The 17,563-nt window shown below is 40.1% G+C and overlaps 1 protein-coding gene across 2 annotated transcripts in view; it reads right to left on the bottom strand.

Annotated features, from left to right (window-relative positions):
* AFF4 (ALF transcription elongation factor 4) overlaps positions 1-17,563 on the bottom strand; it is a 433,430-nt gene that overhangs the window by 169,617 nt on the left and 246,250 nt on the right. For both annotated transcript variants that reach the window (XM_053717172.1, XM_053717174.1), the window contains one exon: positions 3,338-3,500. In XM_053717172.1, coding sequence (XP_053573147.1) covers positions 3,338-3,500 — 163 coding nt within the window. The remainder of the gene's footprint in view (positions 1-3,337; positions 3,501-17,563) is intronic.

Genomic DNA, 17,563 nt, shown 5'->3' with positions numbered 1-17,563 from the left:
GCAAAATTGTTCGAATAGTTTCCATCTTGAACGATGGAACTCTTAGAAATTTGTTTATGATCTTTAAGTCCAGGATTGGTCTGAAAGTTCCCTCTTTTTTGGGAACCACAAACAGATTTGAGTAAAACCCCTGTCCCTGTCCGATCGTGGAACTGGATGGATTACTCCCATTAACAAGAGCTCTTGTACGCAGCGTAGAAACGCCTCTTTCTTTGTCTGGATTGTTGACAACCTTGACAGATGAAATCTCTCTCTTGGAGGAGAGGATTTGAAGTCCAGAAGGTATCCCTGAGATATTATTTCTAGCGCCCAGGGATCCTGGACATCTCTTGCCCAAGCCTGGGCGAAGAGAGAAAGCCTGCCCCCCACTAGATCCGATCCCAGATCGGGGGCCCTCAATTCATGACGTTTTAGGGGCAGCAGTAGGTTTCCTGGTCTGCTTGCCCTTGTTCCAGGACTGGTTAGGTTTCCAGCCTTGTCTGTAGCGAGCAACAGCTCCTTCCTGTTTTGGTGCAGAGGAAGTTGATGCTGCTCCTGCTTTGAAATTACGAAAGGAACGAAAATTAGACTGTCTAGTCTTAGTTTTGGCTTTGTCCTGAGGCAGGGCATGGCCTTTACCTCCTGTAATGTCAGCGATAATCTCTTTCAACCCGGGCCCGAATAAGGTCTGCCCTTTGAAAGGTATATTAAGCAATTTAGACTTAGAAGTAACATCAGCTGACCAGGATTTTAGCCACAGCGCCCTGCGTGCCTGAATGGCGAATCCTGAATTCTTCGCCGTAAGTTTAGTTAGATGTACTACGGCCTCCGAAATGAATGAATTAGCTAGTTTAAGGACTCTAAGCCTGTCCGTAATGTCGTCCAGAGTAGCTGAACTAATGTTCTCTTCCAGAGACTCAATCCAGAACGCCGCTGCAGCCGTGATCGGCGCAATGCTGCAAGGGGTTGCAATATAAAACCTTGTTGAACAAACATTTTCTTAAGGTAACCCTCTAATTTTTTATCCATTGGATCTGAAAAGGCACAGCTATCCTCCACCGGGATAGTGGTACGCTTAGCTAAAGTAGAAACTGCTCCCTCTACCTTAGGGACCGTTTGCCATAAGTCCCGTGTGTGGCGTCTATTGGAAACATTTTTCTAAATATCGGAGGGGGTGAGAACGGCACACCGGGTCTATCCCACTCCTTAGAACAATTTCAGTAATTCTCTTAGGTATAGGAAAAACCTCAGTACTCGTCGGTACCGCAAAATATTTATCCAACCTACACATTTTCTCTGGTATTGCAACTGTGTTACAATCATTCAGAGCCGCTAACACCTCCCCTAGTAATACACGGAGGTTTTCCAGTTTAAATTTAAAATTTGAAATATCTGAATCCAGTCTGTTTGGATCAGAACCGTCACCCACAGAATGAAGTTCTCCGTCCTCATGTTCTGCAACCTGTGACGCAGTATCTGACATGGTCCTAATATTATCAGCGCACTCTGTTCTCACCCCAGAGTGATCACGCTTACCCCTTAGTTCTGGTAATTTAGCCAAAACTTCAGTCATAACAGAAGCCATATCCTGTAATGTGATTTGTAATGGCCGGCCAGATGTACTCGGCGCTACAATATCACGCACCTCCCGAGCGGGAGATGCAGGTACTGGCACGTGAGGCGAGTTAGTCGGCATAACTCTCCCCTCGTTGTTTGGTGAAATTTGTTCAATTTGTACAGATTGACTTTTATTTAAAGTAGCATCAATACAGTTAGTACATAAATTTCTATTGGGCTCCACTTTGGCATTGCAACAAATGACACAGGTATCATCCTCTGAATCAGACATGTTTAACACACTAGCAAATAAACTTGCAACTTGGAATACAATTCAATTAAAAACGTACTGTGCCTTTAAGAAGCACAGAAAATCTATGACAGTTGAAAATTAATAAATTGAAACAGTTATAGCCTCAATCCTTGTAAACAACACAACTTTAGCAAAGGTTTATCCCAATAGCAAAGATAACAAATTCTGAAAGCAGGAAACAATTACAGAATAAACATTTTTTTATCACAGTCAACTATAATTCTCACAGCTCTGCTGAGAGAAATTACCTCCCTCAAAATAAGTTTGAAGACCCCTGAGTTCTGTAGAGATGAACCGGATCATGCAGGAAATACAATGAGCTGCTGACTGAAAAAACTGATGCATAGAAAAGGCGCCAAAACCGCCCTCCCCCTCACACACAGCAGTGAGGGAGAACAGAAACTGACAGAAAAAAACAGATTTAAGCAACTGCCAAGTGGAAAAATGGTGCCCAAACATTTATTCACTCAGTACCTCAGCAAATGAAAACGATTTTACATTCCAGCAAAAACGTTAAACATAATTTCTAGTTATTAAACAGCTTTATGTACTTCTTACAGTGTAATTCTCTGAAGTGTAAAGTATACATACATGACATTATATCGGTATGGCAGGATTTTCTCATCAATTCCATTGTCAGAAAATAAAAGCTGCTACATACCTCTATGCAGATTCATCTGCCCGCTGTCCCCTGATCTGAAGATTACCTCTCCTCAGATGGCCGAGAAACAGCAATATGATCTTAACTACTCCGGCTAAAATCATAGCAAAAACTCTGGTAGATTCTTCTTCAAACTCTGCCAGAGAGGTAATAACACACTCCGGTGCTATTTTAAAATAACAAACTTTTGATTGAAGATATAAAACTAAGTATAATCACCATAGCCCTCTCACACCTCCTATCTAGTCGTTGGGTGCAAGAGAATGACTGGGAGTGACGTAGAGGGGAGGAGCTATATGCAGCTCTGCTGGGTGAATCCTCTTGCACTTCCTGTTGGGGAGGAGTTAATATCCCAGAAGTAATGATGACCCGTGGACTGATCACACTTAACAGAAGAAATATATATATATATATATATTTTTTTATTATTACATTGTTGAGAGAAACATGCATATAGTAAAGAAGAAGAATGGTCATTACGAATATTTGGTGTAAAAGTTTTTAAACAATCCTGACAAACTTGACTGTGATAATAGACCCTTACTGGTGGGCAGCGCTAAACAAGTTTCAAATAGTATCCGCAGCTTAGAAAGAGGGGGAAAAAGCTACAATGGAAAAAATGGAAGAGTTAAAAAAAAAACAATTTTATTTGCATGAGCAAGCAGAGCATTATAGGTTCATGTCCAGCGCAGTTACACACTGCTTCCTGTGTAAATGTAAACCTGTGTAACGTGTAAATATTTGATTCACACGGAAACTATCAATATTTCACATGACCACTGGACGATTTATACAGCAGTTGAGAAGAACAAAACAACCAATCTTACCTCTGGTGAGGCACAACGTGACGGTTCATTTGCCTCACTGTCACTAGAGCTGCTTTCACTCTCAGAATCTGACCCAGAGCTGCTTTCTGATCCACTACGGCTGCTTGAGTCATCCCTGGAGTTTTCAGCTCCCTCACTATTATGTTGTGAAGGTTCTGAATTACTGCAAAAAAACAAAAAAAATTACATTTTAACTTAAAGATAAATCTATGTCTTCACTCTCAGAGATTGAGTACTACTACACAAGTTGTTCCTTGTTTTTTAGAAAGGGAATAGATATGAAATCAAATTGCTAACAAGCATTCAAAAATGCGGTTTAACTTTATACATGTGACAGTACATCATACTGCAGTGTAAATGCTTACTGGAAGTATTTGTGCGTTTAAAATAATCAGAGAGACTTATAACTAAAGATTTTAAGCGGAATTCAGTTTTTAAAGAGAGAAAAAAGTGAGACTATACTGTATGTTATAGCAGAAAAAATAATTACTTTTATCACTAATTTTGCTTTGTTCTCTTGGTATACTTAGTTGAAAGCTAAACCTAGGTAGGCTCATATGGTATTTTCATAGACCTTGAAGGCCACCTCTAATCCGAATGCATTTTGACAGTTTTTCACCACTAGAGGGCATTAGTTCATGTGTTATATAGATAAGATTGAGCTCACACCCGTGAAGTTACCTAGAAGTCAGCACTGATTGGCTAAAATGCAAGTCAGTCAAAAGAACAGAAATAAGGGGGCAGTTAGCAGAGGCATAGATACAAGGTAATTACAGAGGTAAAAACATAATTTATGTAAAAACTTACCTGATAAATTCATTTCTTTCATATTAGCAAGAGTCCATGAGCTAGTGACGTATGGGATATACATTCCTTCCAGGAGGGGCAAACTTTCCCAAACCTTAAAATGCCTATAAATACACCCCTCACCACACCCACAATTCAGTTTAACGAATAGCCAAGAAGTGAGGTGATGAGAAAGGAGCGAAAGCATCAAAAATAAGGAATTGGAATAATTGTGCTTTATACAAAAAAATCATAACCACCACAAAAAGGGTGGGCCTCATGGACTCTTGCTAATATGAAAGAAATGAATTTATCAGGTAAGTTCTTACATAAATTATGTTTTCTTTCATGTAATTAGCAAGAGTCCATGAGCTAGTGACGTATGGGATAGCAGATACCCAAGATGTGGAACTTCCACGCAAGAGTCACTAGAGAGGGAGGGATAAAATAAAGACAGACAATTCCGCTGAGAAAATTAATCCACTACCCAAATCAAAAGTTTCAATTTTTATAATGAAAAAAACTGAAATATAAGCAGAAGAATCAAACTGAAACAGCTGCCTGAAGTACTATTCTACCAAAAACTGCTTCTGAAGAAGAGAAAACGTCAAAATGGTAGAATTTAGTAAAAGTATGCAAAGAAGACCAAGTCATTGCTTTGCAAATCTGATCAACAGAAGCTTCATTCTTAAAAGTCCAGGAAGTAGAAACTGACCTAGTAGAATGAGCCGTAATCCTCCAAATAAGCATGATGAATCAAAAGCTTTAACCAAGATGCCAAAGAAAAGGCAAAAGCCTTCTGACCTTTCCTAAAACCAGAAAAGATAACAAATAGACTAGAAGTCGGTCTGAAATCTGAGTAGCTGCAACATAATATTTCAAAACTCTTACCACATCCAAAGAATGTAAGAATCTTACCAAAGAATTCTTAGGATTAGGACACAAGGAAGGGGCAATAATTCCTCTACTAATGTTGTTAGAATTCACAACTTTAGGTAAAAATTGAAATGAGGACAGCAAAAACCACCTTATCCTGATGAAAAATCAGAAAAAGGAGATTCACAAGAAAGAACAGAAAATTAAAAAAACTGTTCTAGCTGAAGAGATGACAAAAAAGAACAATACTAAGTAATTAATGTCCGAGCCTGTAAAGCCTTCAGAACCAAATAAGACTCCAAGGAGGAGAAATTGGCTTAAATGACAGGCTTGATACGAACCAAAGCCTGAACAAAACAATGAATATCAGAAAGATTTAGCAATTCTTACTGTGAAACAGCACAGAAAAAGAAGAGATTTTTCCTTTCAAGGAACATGCAGACAAAACCTTATGAAAAAACTATAAAATCCTAGGAATTCTAAAAGAATGCCAAGAGAATTCATAAGAAGAGCATCATGAGATGTAAATCTTCCAAACTCGATAATAAATCCTACTAGACACAGATTTACGAGCCTGCAACATAGTATTAATCACTGAGTCAGAAAAACTTCTATGACTAAGTACCAAGCGTTACATTTTCATACCATCAAATTAATAATTTGAATTCCTGATGAAAAAAACGAATGTTAAGATATAAGGTCTGGCCTTAATGGAAGTAACCAAGATTGGCAACTGAACATCCGAACAAGAACCATATACCAAAACCTGTGTGGCCATGCTGGAGCCACCAGCCACACCAAAGATTGGTCTCTGATGATTTAGAAAATCACTCTAAAAAGAAGAACCAGAGATGAAAAAATATAGGCAGATTGATAATTCCAAGGAAGTGTTACTGCATACACTACTTCCGCCTGAGGATCCCAGGACCTGAATAGGCCCCTGGGAAGTTCCTTGTTTAGATGAGATGCCATCAGATCTATTTCTGGAAGCCCTCACATCTGAAAAATTGAAAAATATATCTGGGTAAAGAGACCATTCTCCCGGATGTAAAGCTTGATTAACAGAGATAATCCGCTTCCCAATTGTCTATACCTGGGAAAAAAGACCACAGAAATTAGATAGGAGCTGGATTTAGCCCAAGCAAATATCCGAGATACTTCTGTCACAGAATAAAGACTGATAGTCCCACCCTGATGATTGACATATGCCACAGTTGTGACATTGTCTGTCTGAAAAAAACGTCTCTTCTTCAAAAAGAAACCAAACTGAAGAACTCTGAGAATGCACGAAGTTCCAAAATATCAAATGGTAATCTCGCCTCCTGAGATTTCCAAACCCCTTTTGCTGACAGAGATCCTCAAACAGCCTCCCAACCTAAAAGACTCACATCTGTAGAGATCATGGTCCAGGTTGAAAGAACCGAAGAGACCTGTAGAACTAAATGATGGTGATCTTAACCACCGAATCAAAGATAGTTAAACATTAGGATAGAAAGATATAAAAAGTGATATCCTAGAATCCCTGCACCATTATTCAGCATAAAAAACTGGAAAGGTTTCCTATGAAATGAGCAAAGGGAATCTAATCCAATGCTGCAGCCATGAAACCTAAAACTTCCATGCATAAATAGCAACTTGAAGGAAATAATAGAGACTGAAGGTTCCGACAAACGGAACCCAATAAACTTGTCACTTGTCTGTTAGAGACAAAAACATTGAACAATCTATCTGGAAACCTAAAAAAGGTGACCCTTGTGTGAGAAATCAAGGAGCTTTTGATAAAAAGATCCTCTAATCATGCCTTGAAGAAACAACAAAGTTGAATCGTATGAGATTCCGCAGAACGAAAAAAGACTGAGCCAGTACCACGATACCGTCCAAATAAGGAACACTGAGAACCTTGAAAAGATTCTTAGAGCTGTCGCTAGACCAGAAGGAAAAGCAACAAATTGGTAATGCTTGTCAAAAAAAAGAATCTCAGAAAATAAAAATAATCTGAATGAAAACATAAAATGAAGATATGCATCTATTGTATCTATTGTAAACAAATAATGCCATCACTGACCAAAAAGGGAGAATAGACCATATAAACACCATTCTAAAAGATGGTACACTTATATGACTGTTCAAAAGATTTTCAATCTTTGGAACAATGAATAGTCTTGAATAAAACCCCAAAACCCAGTTCCTAAAATGAAACTAGAATAAATACCCCAGAAAATTCCAGGTCTGAGCAGCGCTTAAGCCCCAACGGGTGACCAACCGCACTTCCCCAGTACCCAAAACATATAGGTCTGAAACACACTTCAGGAAAGTGTTAGTCTTACTGGAATAGCTGGAATATGATAGAGAAAAAACAGAATTTATGTTTACCTGATAAATTTCTTTCTCAACGGTGTGTCCGGTCCACGGCGTCATCTTACTTGTGGGATATTCTCTTCCCCAAACAGGAAATGGCAAAGAGCCCTGCAAAGCTGGTCACATTATCCCTCCTAGGCTCCGCCTACCCCAGTCATTCGACCGACGTTAAGGAGGAATATTAGCATAGGGAGAAACCATATGGTACCGTGGTGACTGTAGTTTAAAGAAAATAAAAGTATCAGACCTGATTAAAAAACCCAGGGCGGCCGTGGACCGGACACACCGTTGGAGAAAGAAATTTATCAGGTAAACATAAATTCTGTTTTCTCCAACATAGGGGTGTCCGGTCCACGGCGTCATCCATACTTGTGGGAACCAATACCAAAGCTTTAGGACACGGATGAAGGGAGGGAGCAAATCAGGTCACCTAAATGGAAGGCACCACGGCTTGCAAAACCTTTCTCCCAAAAATAGCCTCAGGAAGAAGCAAAAGTATCAAACTTGTAAAATTTGGTAAAGTGTGCAGTGAAGACCAACGTCGCTGCCCTACATATCTGATCAACAGAAGCCCTCGTTTCTTGAAGGCCCATGTGGAAGCCACAGCCCTAGTGGAATGAGCTGTGATTCTTTCGGGAGGCTGCCGTCCGCAGTCTCGTAAGCCATCTGATGATGCTTTTAATCCAAAAAGAGAGAGAGGTAGAAGTTGCTTTTTGACCCTCTCCTTTTACCTGAAATAAAACAACAAACAAGGAAGATGTTTGTCTAAAATCACTTTGTGCCAATCTAAATAGAATTTTATGAGCACGCGAACAACATCCCAATTGTGCACACACACACGTTCCTTACTTTGAAACTGGTTTCGGACACAGAAGAAGGACACGTTAATCTCCCTGGTTAATGTTTTTGTTAGAAACAACTTTTCGGAAGAGAAAACAGGTATAGAACGTAAAAACCACCTTATCTGCATGGAACACCAAATAAGGAGGAGGAACACTGCAGAGCAGATAATTCTGAATAACTCTTCTAGCAGAAGAAATTGGCAACTAAAAACAAAACTTTCCAAGATAATAATTAATAATCAACGGAATGTAAGGGTTCAAACGGAACACCCTGAAGAACTGAAAGAACTAAATTGAGACTCCAAGGAGGAGTCAAAGGTTTGTAAACAGGTTAATATCTAACCAAAGCCTGAACAAAGGCTGAACATCTGGCACAGCTGCCCAGCTTTTTGTGAAGTAACACCGACAAGGCAGAAATCTGTCCCTTCAGGAACTTGCCGATAATCCTTTTTCCAATCCTTCTTGAAGGAAGGATAGAATCCTAGGAACTTAACCCTTGTCCCAAGGGAATCCTTTAGATTCACACCAACAGATATATTTTTTCCAAATTTGTGGTAAAATCTTTCTAGTTACAGGCTTTCTGGCCTGAACAAGAGTATCGATAACAGAATCTGAGAAACCTCGCTTCGATAAAATCAAGCGTTCAAACTCTCCAGGCAGTCAGCTGGAGTGAAGACCAGATTCGGATGTTCGAACGGACCTGAACCAGAAGGTCTCGTCTCAAGGTAGCTTCCAAGGTGGAGCCGATGACATATTCACCAGATCTGCATACCAAGTCCTGCGTGGCCACGCAGGAGCTATCAAGATCACAGACGCCCTCTCCTGATTGATCCTGGCTACCAGCACTGGGAATGAGAGGAAACGGCGGGAACACATAAGCTAGTTTGAAGGTCCAAGGTGCTACTAGTGCATCCACTAGAGCCGCCTTGGGATCCCTGGATCTGGACCCGTAACAGGGAACTTTGAAGTTTCTGACGAGAGGCCAATAGATCCATGTCTGGAATGCCCCACAGCTGAGTGACTAGGGCAAAGATTTCCGGATGGAGTTTCCCACTCCCCCGGATGCAATGTCTGACGACTCAGAAAATCGCTTCCCAATTTTCCACTCCCGGGATGTGGATAGCAGACAGGTGGCAGGAGTGAGACTCCGCCCATAGAATAATCTTGGTCACTTCCTCCATCGCTAGGGAACTCCTTGTTCCCCCCTGATGGTTGATGTACGCAACAGTCGTCATGTTGTCTGATTGAAACCGTATGAACTTGGTCCTCGCTAGCTGAGGCCAAGCCCTTGAGAGCATTGAATATCGCTCTCAGTTCCAGAATATTTATCGGTAGAAGAGATTCTTCCCGAGACCAAAGACCCTGAGCTTTCAGGGATCCCCAGAACCGCGCCCCAGCCCGTCAGACTGGCGTCGGTCGTTGACAATGACCCACTCTGGTCTGCGGAATGTCATCCCTTGTGACAGGTTGTCCAGGGACAGCCACCAACGGAGTGAGTCTCTGGTCCTCTGATTTACTTGTATCTTTGGAGACAAGTCTGTATAGTCCCCATTCCACTGACTGAGCATGCACAGTTGTAATGGTCTTAGATGAATGCGCGCAAAAGGAACTATGTCCATTGCCGCTACCATCAACCCGATCACTTCCATGCACTGAGCTACGGAAGGAAGAGGAACGGAATGAAGTATCCGACAAGAGTCCAGAAGCTTTTGTTATTCTGGCCTCTGTTAGAAAATCCTCATTTCTGAGGAGTCTATAATTGTTCCCAAGAAGGGAACCCTTGTTGACGGGGATAGAGAACTCTTTTTCCACGTTCACTTTCCAGCCGTGAGAACTGAGAAAGGCCCAGGACGATGTCCGTGTGAGCCTTTGCTCGAGGGAGGGACGACGCTTGAATCAGAATGTCGTCCAGGTAGGGTACTACTTGCAATGCCCCTTGGTCTTAGCACCGCTAGAAGGGACCCTAGTACCTTTGTGAAAATCCTTGGAGCAGTGGCTAATCCGAAAGGAAAGCGCCACGAACTGGTAATGTTTGTCCAGGAATGCAACCTTAGGAACCGATGATGTTCCTTGTGGATAGGAATATGTAGATACGCATCCTTTAAATCCCACCGTGGTCATGAATTGACCTTCCTGGATGGAAGGAAGGATAGTTCGAATGGTTTCCATCTTGAACGATGGGACCTTGAGAAATTTGTTTAAGATCTTGAGATCTAGGATTGGTCTGAACGTTCCCTCTTTTTTGGGAAACTATGAACAGATTGGAGTAGAACCCCATCCCTTGTTCTCTTAATGGAACAGGATGAATCACTCCCATTTTTAACAGGTCTTCTACACAATGTAAGAATGCCTGTCTTTTTTATGTGGTCTGAAGACAACTGAGACCTGTGGAACCTCCCCCTTGGGGGAAGTCCCTTGATTCCAGAAGATAACCTGGGAGGACTATTTCTAGCGCCCAAGGATCCAGAACATCTCTTGCCCAAGCCTGAGCGAAGAGAGAGAGTCTGCCCCCCACCAGATCCGGTCCCGGATCGGGGGCCAATATTTCATGCTGTCTTGGTAGCAGTGGCAGGTTTCTTGGCCTGCTTTCCCTTTGTTCCAGCCTTGCATTGGTCTCCAGCTGGCTTGGCCTGAGAAGTATTACCCTCTTGCTTAGAGGACGTAGCACCTTGGGGCTGGTCCGTTTTTACGAAAGGGACGAAAATTAGGTCTATTTTTTGCCTTGAAAGCCGATCCTGAGGAAGGGCGTGGCCCTTACCCCCAGTGATATCAGAGATAATCTCTTTCAAGTCAGGACCAAACAGCGTTTTCCCCTTGAAAGGAATGTTAGTAGCTTGTTCTTGAAGACGCATCAGCCGACCACGATTTCAACCAAAGCGCTCTGCGCGCCACAATAGCAAACCCAGAATTCTTAGCCGCTAACCTTAGCCAATTGCAAAGAGGCGTCTAGAGTGAAAGAATTAGCCAATTTGAGAGCATTGATTCTGTCCATAATCTCCTCATAAGGAGGAGAGTCACTATCGAGCACCTTAATCAGTTCATCAACCAGAATATGCGGCTGTAGTGACAGGGACAATGCATGAAATGGGTTGTAGAAGGTAACCCTGCTGAACAAACATCTTTTTAAGCAAACCTTCTAATTTTTTATCCATAGGATCTTTGAAAGCACAACTATCCTCTATGGGAATAGTGGTGCGTTTGTTAAAGTAGAAACCGCTCCCTCGACCTTGGGGACTGACTGCCATAAGTCCTTTCTGGGGTCGACCATAGGAAACAATTTTTTAAATATGGGGGGAGGGACGAAAGGAATACCGGGGGCCTTTCCCATTCTTTATTAACAATGTCCGCCACCCGCTTGGGTATAGGAAAAGCTTCTGGGAGCCCCGGCACCTCTAGGAACTTGTCCATTTTACATAGTTTCTCTGGGATGACCAAATTTCACAATCATCCAGAGTGGATAATACCTCCTTAAGCAAAATGCGGAGATGTTCCAATTTAATTTAAATGTAATCACATCAGATTCAGCCTGCTGAGAAATGTTCCCTAAATCAGTAATTTCTCCCTCAGTACAAAACCTCCTGGCCCCCTCAGATTGGGTTAGGGGCCCTTCAGAGATATTAATATCAGCGTTCGTCAATGCTCTTCGTAACTAACACAGAGCAGCCACGCTTACGCTGACAAGGGTTATTTTGGCTAAAATGTTTTTGACAGAATTATCCATTACAGTCCGTTAATTGTTGCATAGTAAGGAGTATTGGCGCGCTAGATGTACTAGGGGCCTCCTGAGTGGGCAAGACTCCGTGTACGACGAAGGAGGGAATGATGCTAGTACCATGCTTACTCCCATCACTTGAGGATCATCTTGGGCATCATTGTCATTATCACATAAATCACATTTATTTAAATGAATAGGAATTCTGGCTCCCCACATTCAGAACACAGTCTATCTGGTAGTTCAGACATGTTAAACAGGCATAAACTTGATAAGAAAGTATCAAAAAAACGTTTTAAAATAAACCGTTACTGTCACTTTAAATTTTAATCTGAACACACTTTATTACTGCAATTGCGAAAAAACATGAAGAATTGTTCAAAATTCACCAAATTTTCACCACAGTGTCTTTAAAGCCTTGAAAATATTGCACACCAATTTTGGAAGCATTTAACCCTTAAAAATAACGGAACCGGAGCCGTTTTAAGCTTTAACCCCTTTACAGTCCCTGGTATCTGCTTTGCTGAGACCCAACCCAAACCCAAAGGGGAATACGATACCAATGACGCCTTCAGAAGTCCTTTTATAAGTATCAGAGCTCCCTCTCACATGCGACTGCATGCCATGCCTCTCAAAACAAGTGCGCAACACGGCGCGAAAATGAGACTCTGCCTATGCTTTGGGAAAGCCCCCTAAAGAATAAAGGTGTCTAATACAGTGCCTGCCGATATTATTATATCAAAATCCCAGAATAAATGATTCCTCAAGGCTTAATATGTGTTATATATCAATCGATTTAGCCCAGAAAAAGTCTACAGTCTAAATAAGCCCTTGTGAAGCCCTTTTTTACAATCGTAATAAACATGGCTTACCGGATCCCATAGGGAAAATGACAGCTTCCAGCATTACATCGTCTTGTTAGAATGTGTCATACCTCAAGCAGCAAAGGGTCTGCACACTGTTCCCCCAACTGAAGTTAATTGCTCTCAACAGTCCTGTGTGGAACAGCCATGGATTTTAGTAACGGTTGCTAAAATCATTTCCTCATACAACAGAATTCTTCATCTCTTTTCTGTTTCTGAGTAAATAGTACATACCAGCACTATTTGAAAATAACAAACTCTTGATTGAATAATAAAAACTACAGTTAAACACTAAAAAACTCTAAGCCATCTCCGTGGAGATGTTGCCCTGTACAACGGCAAAGAGAATGACTGGGGTAGGCGGAGCCTAGGAGGGATCATGTGACCAGCTTTGCTGGGCTCTTTGCCATTTCCTGTTGGGGAGGAGAATATCCCACAAGTAAGGATGACGCCCGTGGACCGGACACACCTATGTTGGAGAAAAAGACTCTCACAGACGGTTTTACTCTGAAACCTATCTGTACCCAAAGTCTAAGAAGTTTGGACCGAATAGAACCAAGCAGAATTTAAAAAAAAGTCTTAACCTGCCCCTTTACCAGCCAAGCTGGAATAAGAACCGCACCCTCATGGCAAATTTGGGGAGCTGACTTTTAAAGGCTTAATTGAATGAAGGAAACAAAACTTCCAATATAAACATGTTACTTGGGGAAGAATTCAGGATTCCGTTCTTAGTAAGAACAGAAAACTAATATAAGCTTAAAGTTTTTAGTCTTAGAAACTCAATTCTTGAATCCCAGAGTAACAAGGTAAAGAAATTGAATCCCATTATGAACCAAATAATTGATTATCTTGGAAAAAAATGAAATATGGGCTTTTAGAAATCAAAATTAGCATTCCAAGATTGAAATCACAAAGTTCTTCTAGCTAAAATAGCTAAAGACATAGATTAAACCTCATTTGCGAAAATAGTTTATAAAAATGACAAACACAAATGAAATTATTAGCATGTTAATCAAGTTAAAGGATCAGACAACACACTGGACTTGCATAATAACAAATGCAAGATAACAAGACAATGCAATAGCACTTAGTCTGAACTTCAAAAAAGTAGATTTTGGTCCTTTTAACAATGCTAAACAAATCATAATCCGATACTTGATCTTAAAAGTATCCACCAGAAAGATGCAGCAATTGCAACATCAGCCAAATAAATTACAGGTCTAAGAAAAGTACCTGAAAATAATTTTCCTTAAATAAGATACGACCATCTGAAGGAAAAAAAATAAATACGATTTGCTATAAGAAATAATAGTATATTTAGCAGGAGTAGAGATAGCCCCATTAACTTGGGGAATCTTTCCTCAAAACTGAAAACTAACTGCCGGCAAAGAATACAATTTAAAAACCTTAAAGAAGGACTAAAAGAAAATTCTCAGCCTATTCCATTCCCTAGTATCAGGAACTGGAAAAAACCTCTGAAGAAACGGCACAGAAGATAATAAGCAATTTAAATGTTAGCTAGTCTTTAAAATCAAAAGAACTAGATATTTCAATATCCAAATAATCTACACCTTTTGAACAAAGGAACAAATGTACTAAGAATAAAAAAGTAGATTTGTTAGTGTCAATATCTGATGAAGAAAAATTCTGAATGAGAAAAAAAGCACCATCAGAGAAGGATAATTCATTATGTTTTGGGCATTTGAAACTTCATTAACTAAAAAAAGAAGTTTGAAAAGACCTAAAAATTTTATTAGAAGGCGGGACGTCAGACAAAGCCATTAAAATAGAATCAGAAAAATATTCTTATAAATATCTAAGTAGATCTAGTACATAACATATAAAAAGAATAGCAATATATAAAGCATAAATACTAATGATTCTGCATGTTAAAGTTTATCATGATAACTTATTACAAACCATAGCTAAAGATAAACATTCATAACATTAAAATAAATGAACTTAGCTTTGGTAGGACTGATATCAGTCAACAGGAATCCCTCAGCATTTCTTGATACAGGAACAGTGTTTTGAATATCTTGCAATATGCAATTGAAAAAAACAAACATATAAAGCAAAATTATCAAATTCCTTAAATGACAGTTTCAGGAATGGGAAAAAATGCAAAATAAACAAGCCTCTAGCAACCAGAAGCAACAAAAAAGTGAGACTTAAAGGATTACTTTTCTGTTATAATTTTTAAAGCTAAACAACTAACATATTAAAGTTAATTTAAACATTAATTAAAACCTACTGATCTATATTTCTCCAAAAACAAAGTTTTCATAAACGTTCTAAAAGTTTATATCTTTTATTCGCCGATGACATCACGTTATCCTGCCCACTATTTTCAGCACTGTGTGTTCAAAATACTTAAACCAATAACTTGTGCTTAAAGGCGCACATTTTGAAACCTAGGTATTGTAAACGGATTGGTACAGAGGCAAAGGATACCCACGGAGTGGGTTTGAAAACAATTAAATTTGCAGACAAGATTTCTGATATACTGTAGAGATATGTTAATGAAATGCTATTGATAAAAAGCGGTATTTGGGGTAGTTAGTAAGTTAACAGGCATAGAAAATATTTACTTACAGTGGCCTTTAAATAATTGAGAAAAAAGTGGAACCAAGTATGACGCCCCACATTTTTGGCGGCCAAGTATGATGCCCACATTATTGACGGCTAAGTACAACGCCCCATATTTTTGGCGCCAAGTATGACGCCACATCCGTCTGATGTCGAAACTGTCGCCCAAATTTTTTGGGCGCAAAAAAAACGTCTGAATACACATGCGTCAAAAAAAATGACGTAACTACAAACAACTTCCTAGCGTCAACTACGACGCCGGAAATGACAAAATTTTGGCACCAAAAAAGTTTGCGCCAAGAATGACGCAATAAAATGAAGCATTTTCTGCCCCCGCGAGGCCTAACAGCCCGCAGGTGAAAAATAGTCAATTGAAAATTTTCAAGGTAAGAAAAATATTTATTTCATATGCATTATCCCAAATAATGAAACTGACAGTCTGAATGAAGGAATACTAATTATCCTGAATCATGGCAAATATAAGTTTAAAGACATATATTTAGAACTTTACATATAAAGTGCCCAACCATAGCTTAGAGTGTCACAAAAAATAAGACTTACTTGACCCCAGGACACTCATCTACATATAGTAGATAGCCAAACCAGTACTGAAACAAGAATCAGTCGAGGTAATGGTATATAAGAGTATATCGTCGATCTGAAAAGGGAGGTAGGAGAATAAATCTCTATGACCAATAACAGAGAACCTATGAAATAGATCCCCTAGAGGAAGACATTGTATTCAAATAGGCAATACTCTCTTCACATCCCCTCTGACATTCACTGCACTCTGAGAGGAAAACCGGGCTTCAGCCTGCTGCGAAGCGCATATCAACGTAGAATCTAGCACAAACTTACTTCACCACCTCCATGGGAGGCAAAGTTTGTAAAACTGAATTGTGGGTGTGGTGAGGGGTGTATTTATAGGCATTTTAAGGTTTGGAAAACTTTGCCCCTCCTGGTAGGAATGTATATCCCATACGTCACTAGCTCATGGACTCTTGCTAATTACATGAAAGAAAACAAATTATGCTAACCTTATAATTTCCGTTTCTTCTAATGGAAAGAGTCCACAGCTGCATTCATTACTTTTGGGAAATAAGCACCCCGGGCCATCAGGAGGAGGTAAAGACAACCCAGCCAAAGGCCTTAAATACTCCTCCCACTCCCCTTATCCCCCCAGTCAGTCATTCTGCTGAGGAACAAGGAACAGTAGAAGAAACATCAGGGTGAAAGGTGCCAGAAGAACAATAAGGACGCACCACATAAAATGACGGGTGGGGAGCTGTGGACTCTCCATCAGAAGAAAAGGAAATGATCAGGTAAGCATAATTTATGTTTTTCTTCTTAAATGGAAAGAGTCCCACAGCTGCATTCATTCCTTTTGGGAAAACAATACCCAACTTATAGAGGACACTGAATGCCAAGACGGGAGGATACAATAGGCGGCCCATACTGAGGGCACCAGGCCTGAACCTCTACTAGGGCTGCGCGATTAATCGCATATGCGATTTAAAACCGCAATTAATCGCCGCAATTTTAAAAACACATGGAGTCGCGATTTTTTCCTACATAAAAAATTCCTTTAGAAGTTGCTGTAATGCATTCATTTATTTGTGATTCCTTGCAAACCAGCTCCATCTAGTGGTTGCTTTTAGCACACATTTGTAAAATGGCTCTTTTACTTTCACTTTCTGTTCTGAGAAGCAGCCGATCAATCTAGAAATCTAAAAGCAGAGCCCATGCAGGAATGAAGAGCAGAGAAAGCCAATTACTTATTTTCCCCCCTAGGGACGTCTGCAGTCTGAAACTTAGGGTATGTAAACATTATGGAACCTCCCACACAATCTCCTGCTCTCTGAGAAACGGCTTAAATACATAGCAGATGCGGTTAACCCCCACTGCTACCAAAGGCTAAAACTGCAATCCCCTCTGCTATTAGCTGCTGGGTTAACTTAACTGCATCTAAAATGTATTTTATATTAGCAAGGCACAGAATTTCTGAAAGGAGCAGCCCCCCACCCCTACTGCTATATGCCTGTAATGGATTCCTGGACAGGAGAAGGGCTCATTTTCAGTGAAATTAAAATGTTTAAAAAAAAACACGGAAAAAAAACATGTGTATATAAATATATATATATATATATATATATATATATATATATATAGAAGAAAACAAAGGAAAAAACATCAAGGCTGG

The sequence above is a fragment of the Bombina bombina genome, chromosome 6 (genome assembly GCF_027579735.1).
Source record: "Bombina bombina isolate aBomBom1 chromosome 6, aBomBom1.pri, whole genome shotgun sequence".
NCBI lineage: Eukaryota > Metazoa > Chordata > Amphibia > Anura > Bombinatoridae > Bombina > Bombina bombina.
The sequence above is the reverse complement of the archived record's forward strand: the minus strand, read 5'-3'. Positions and strand labels throughout refer to the sequence as shown.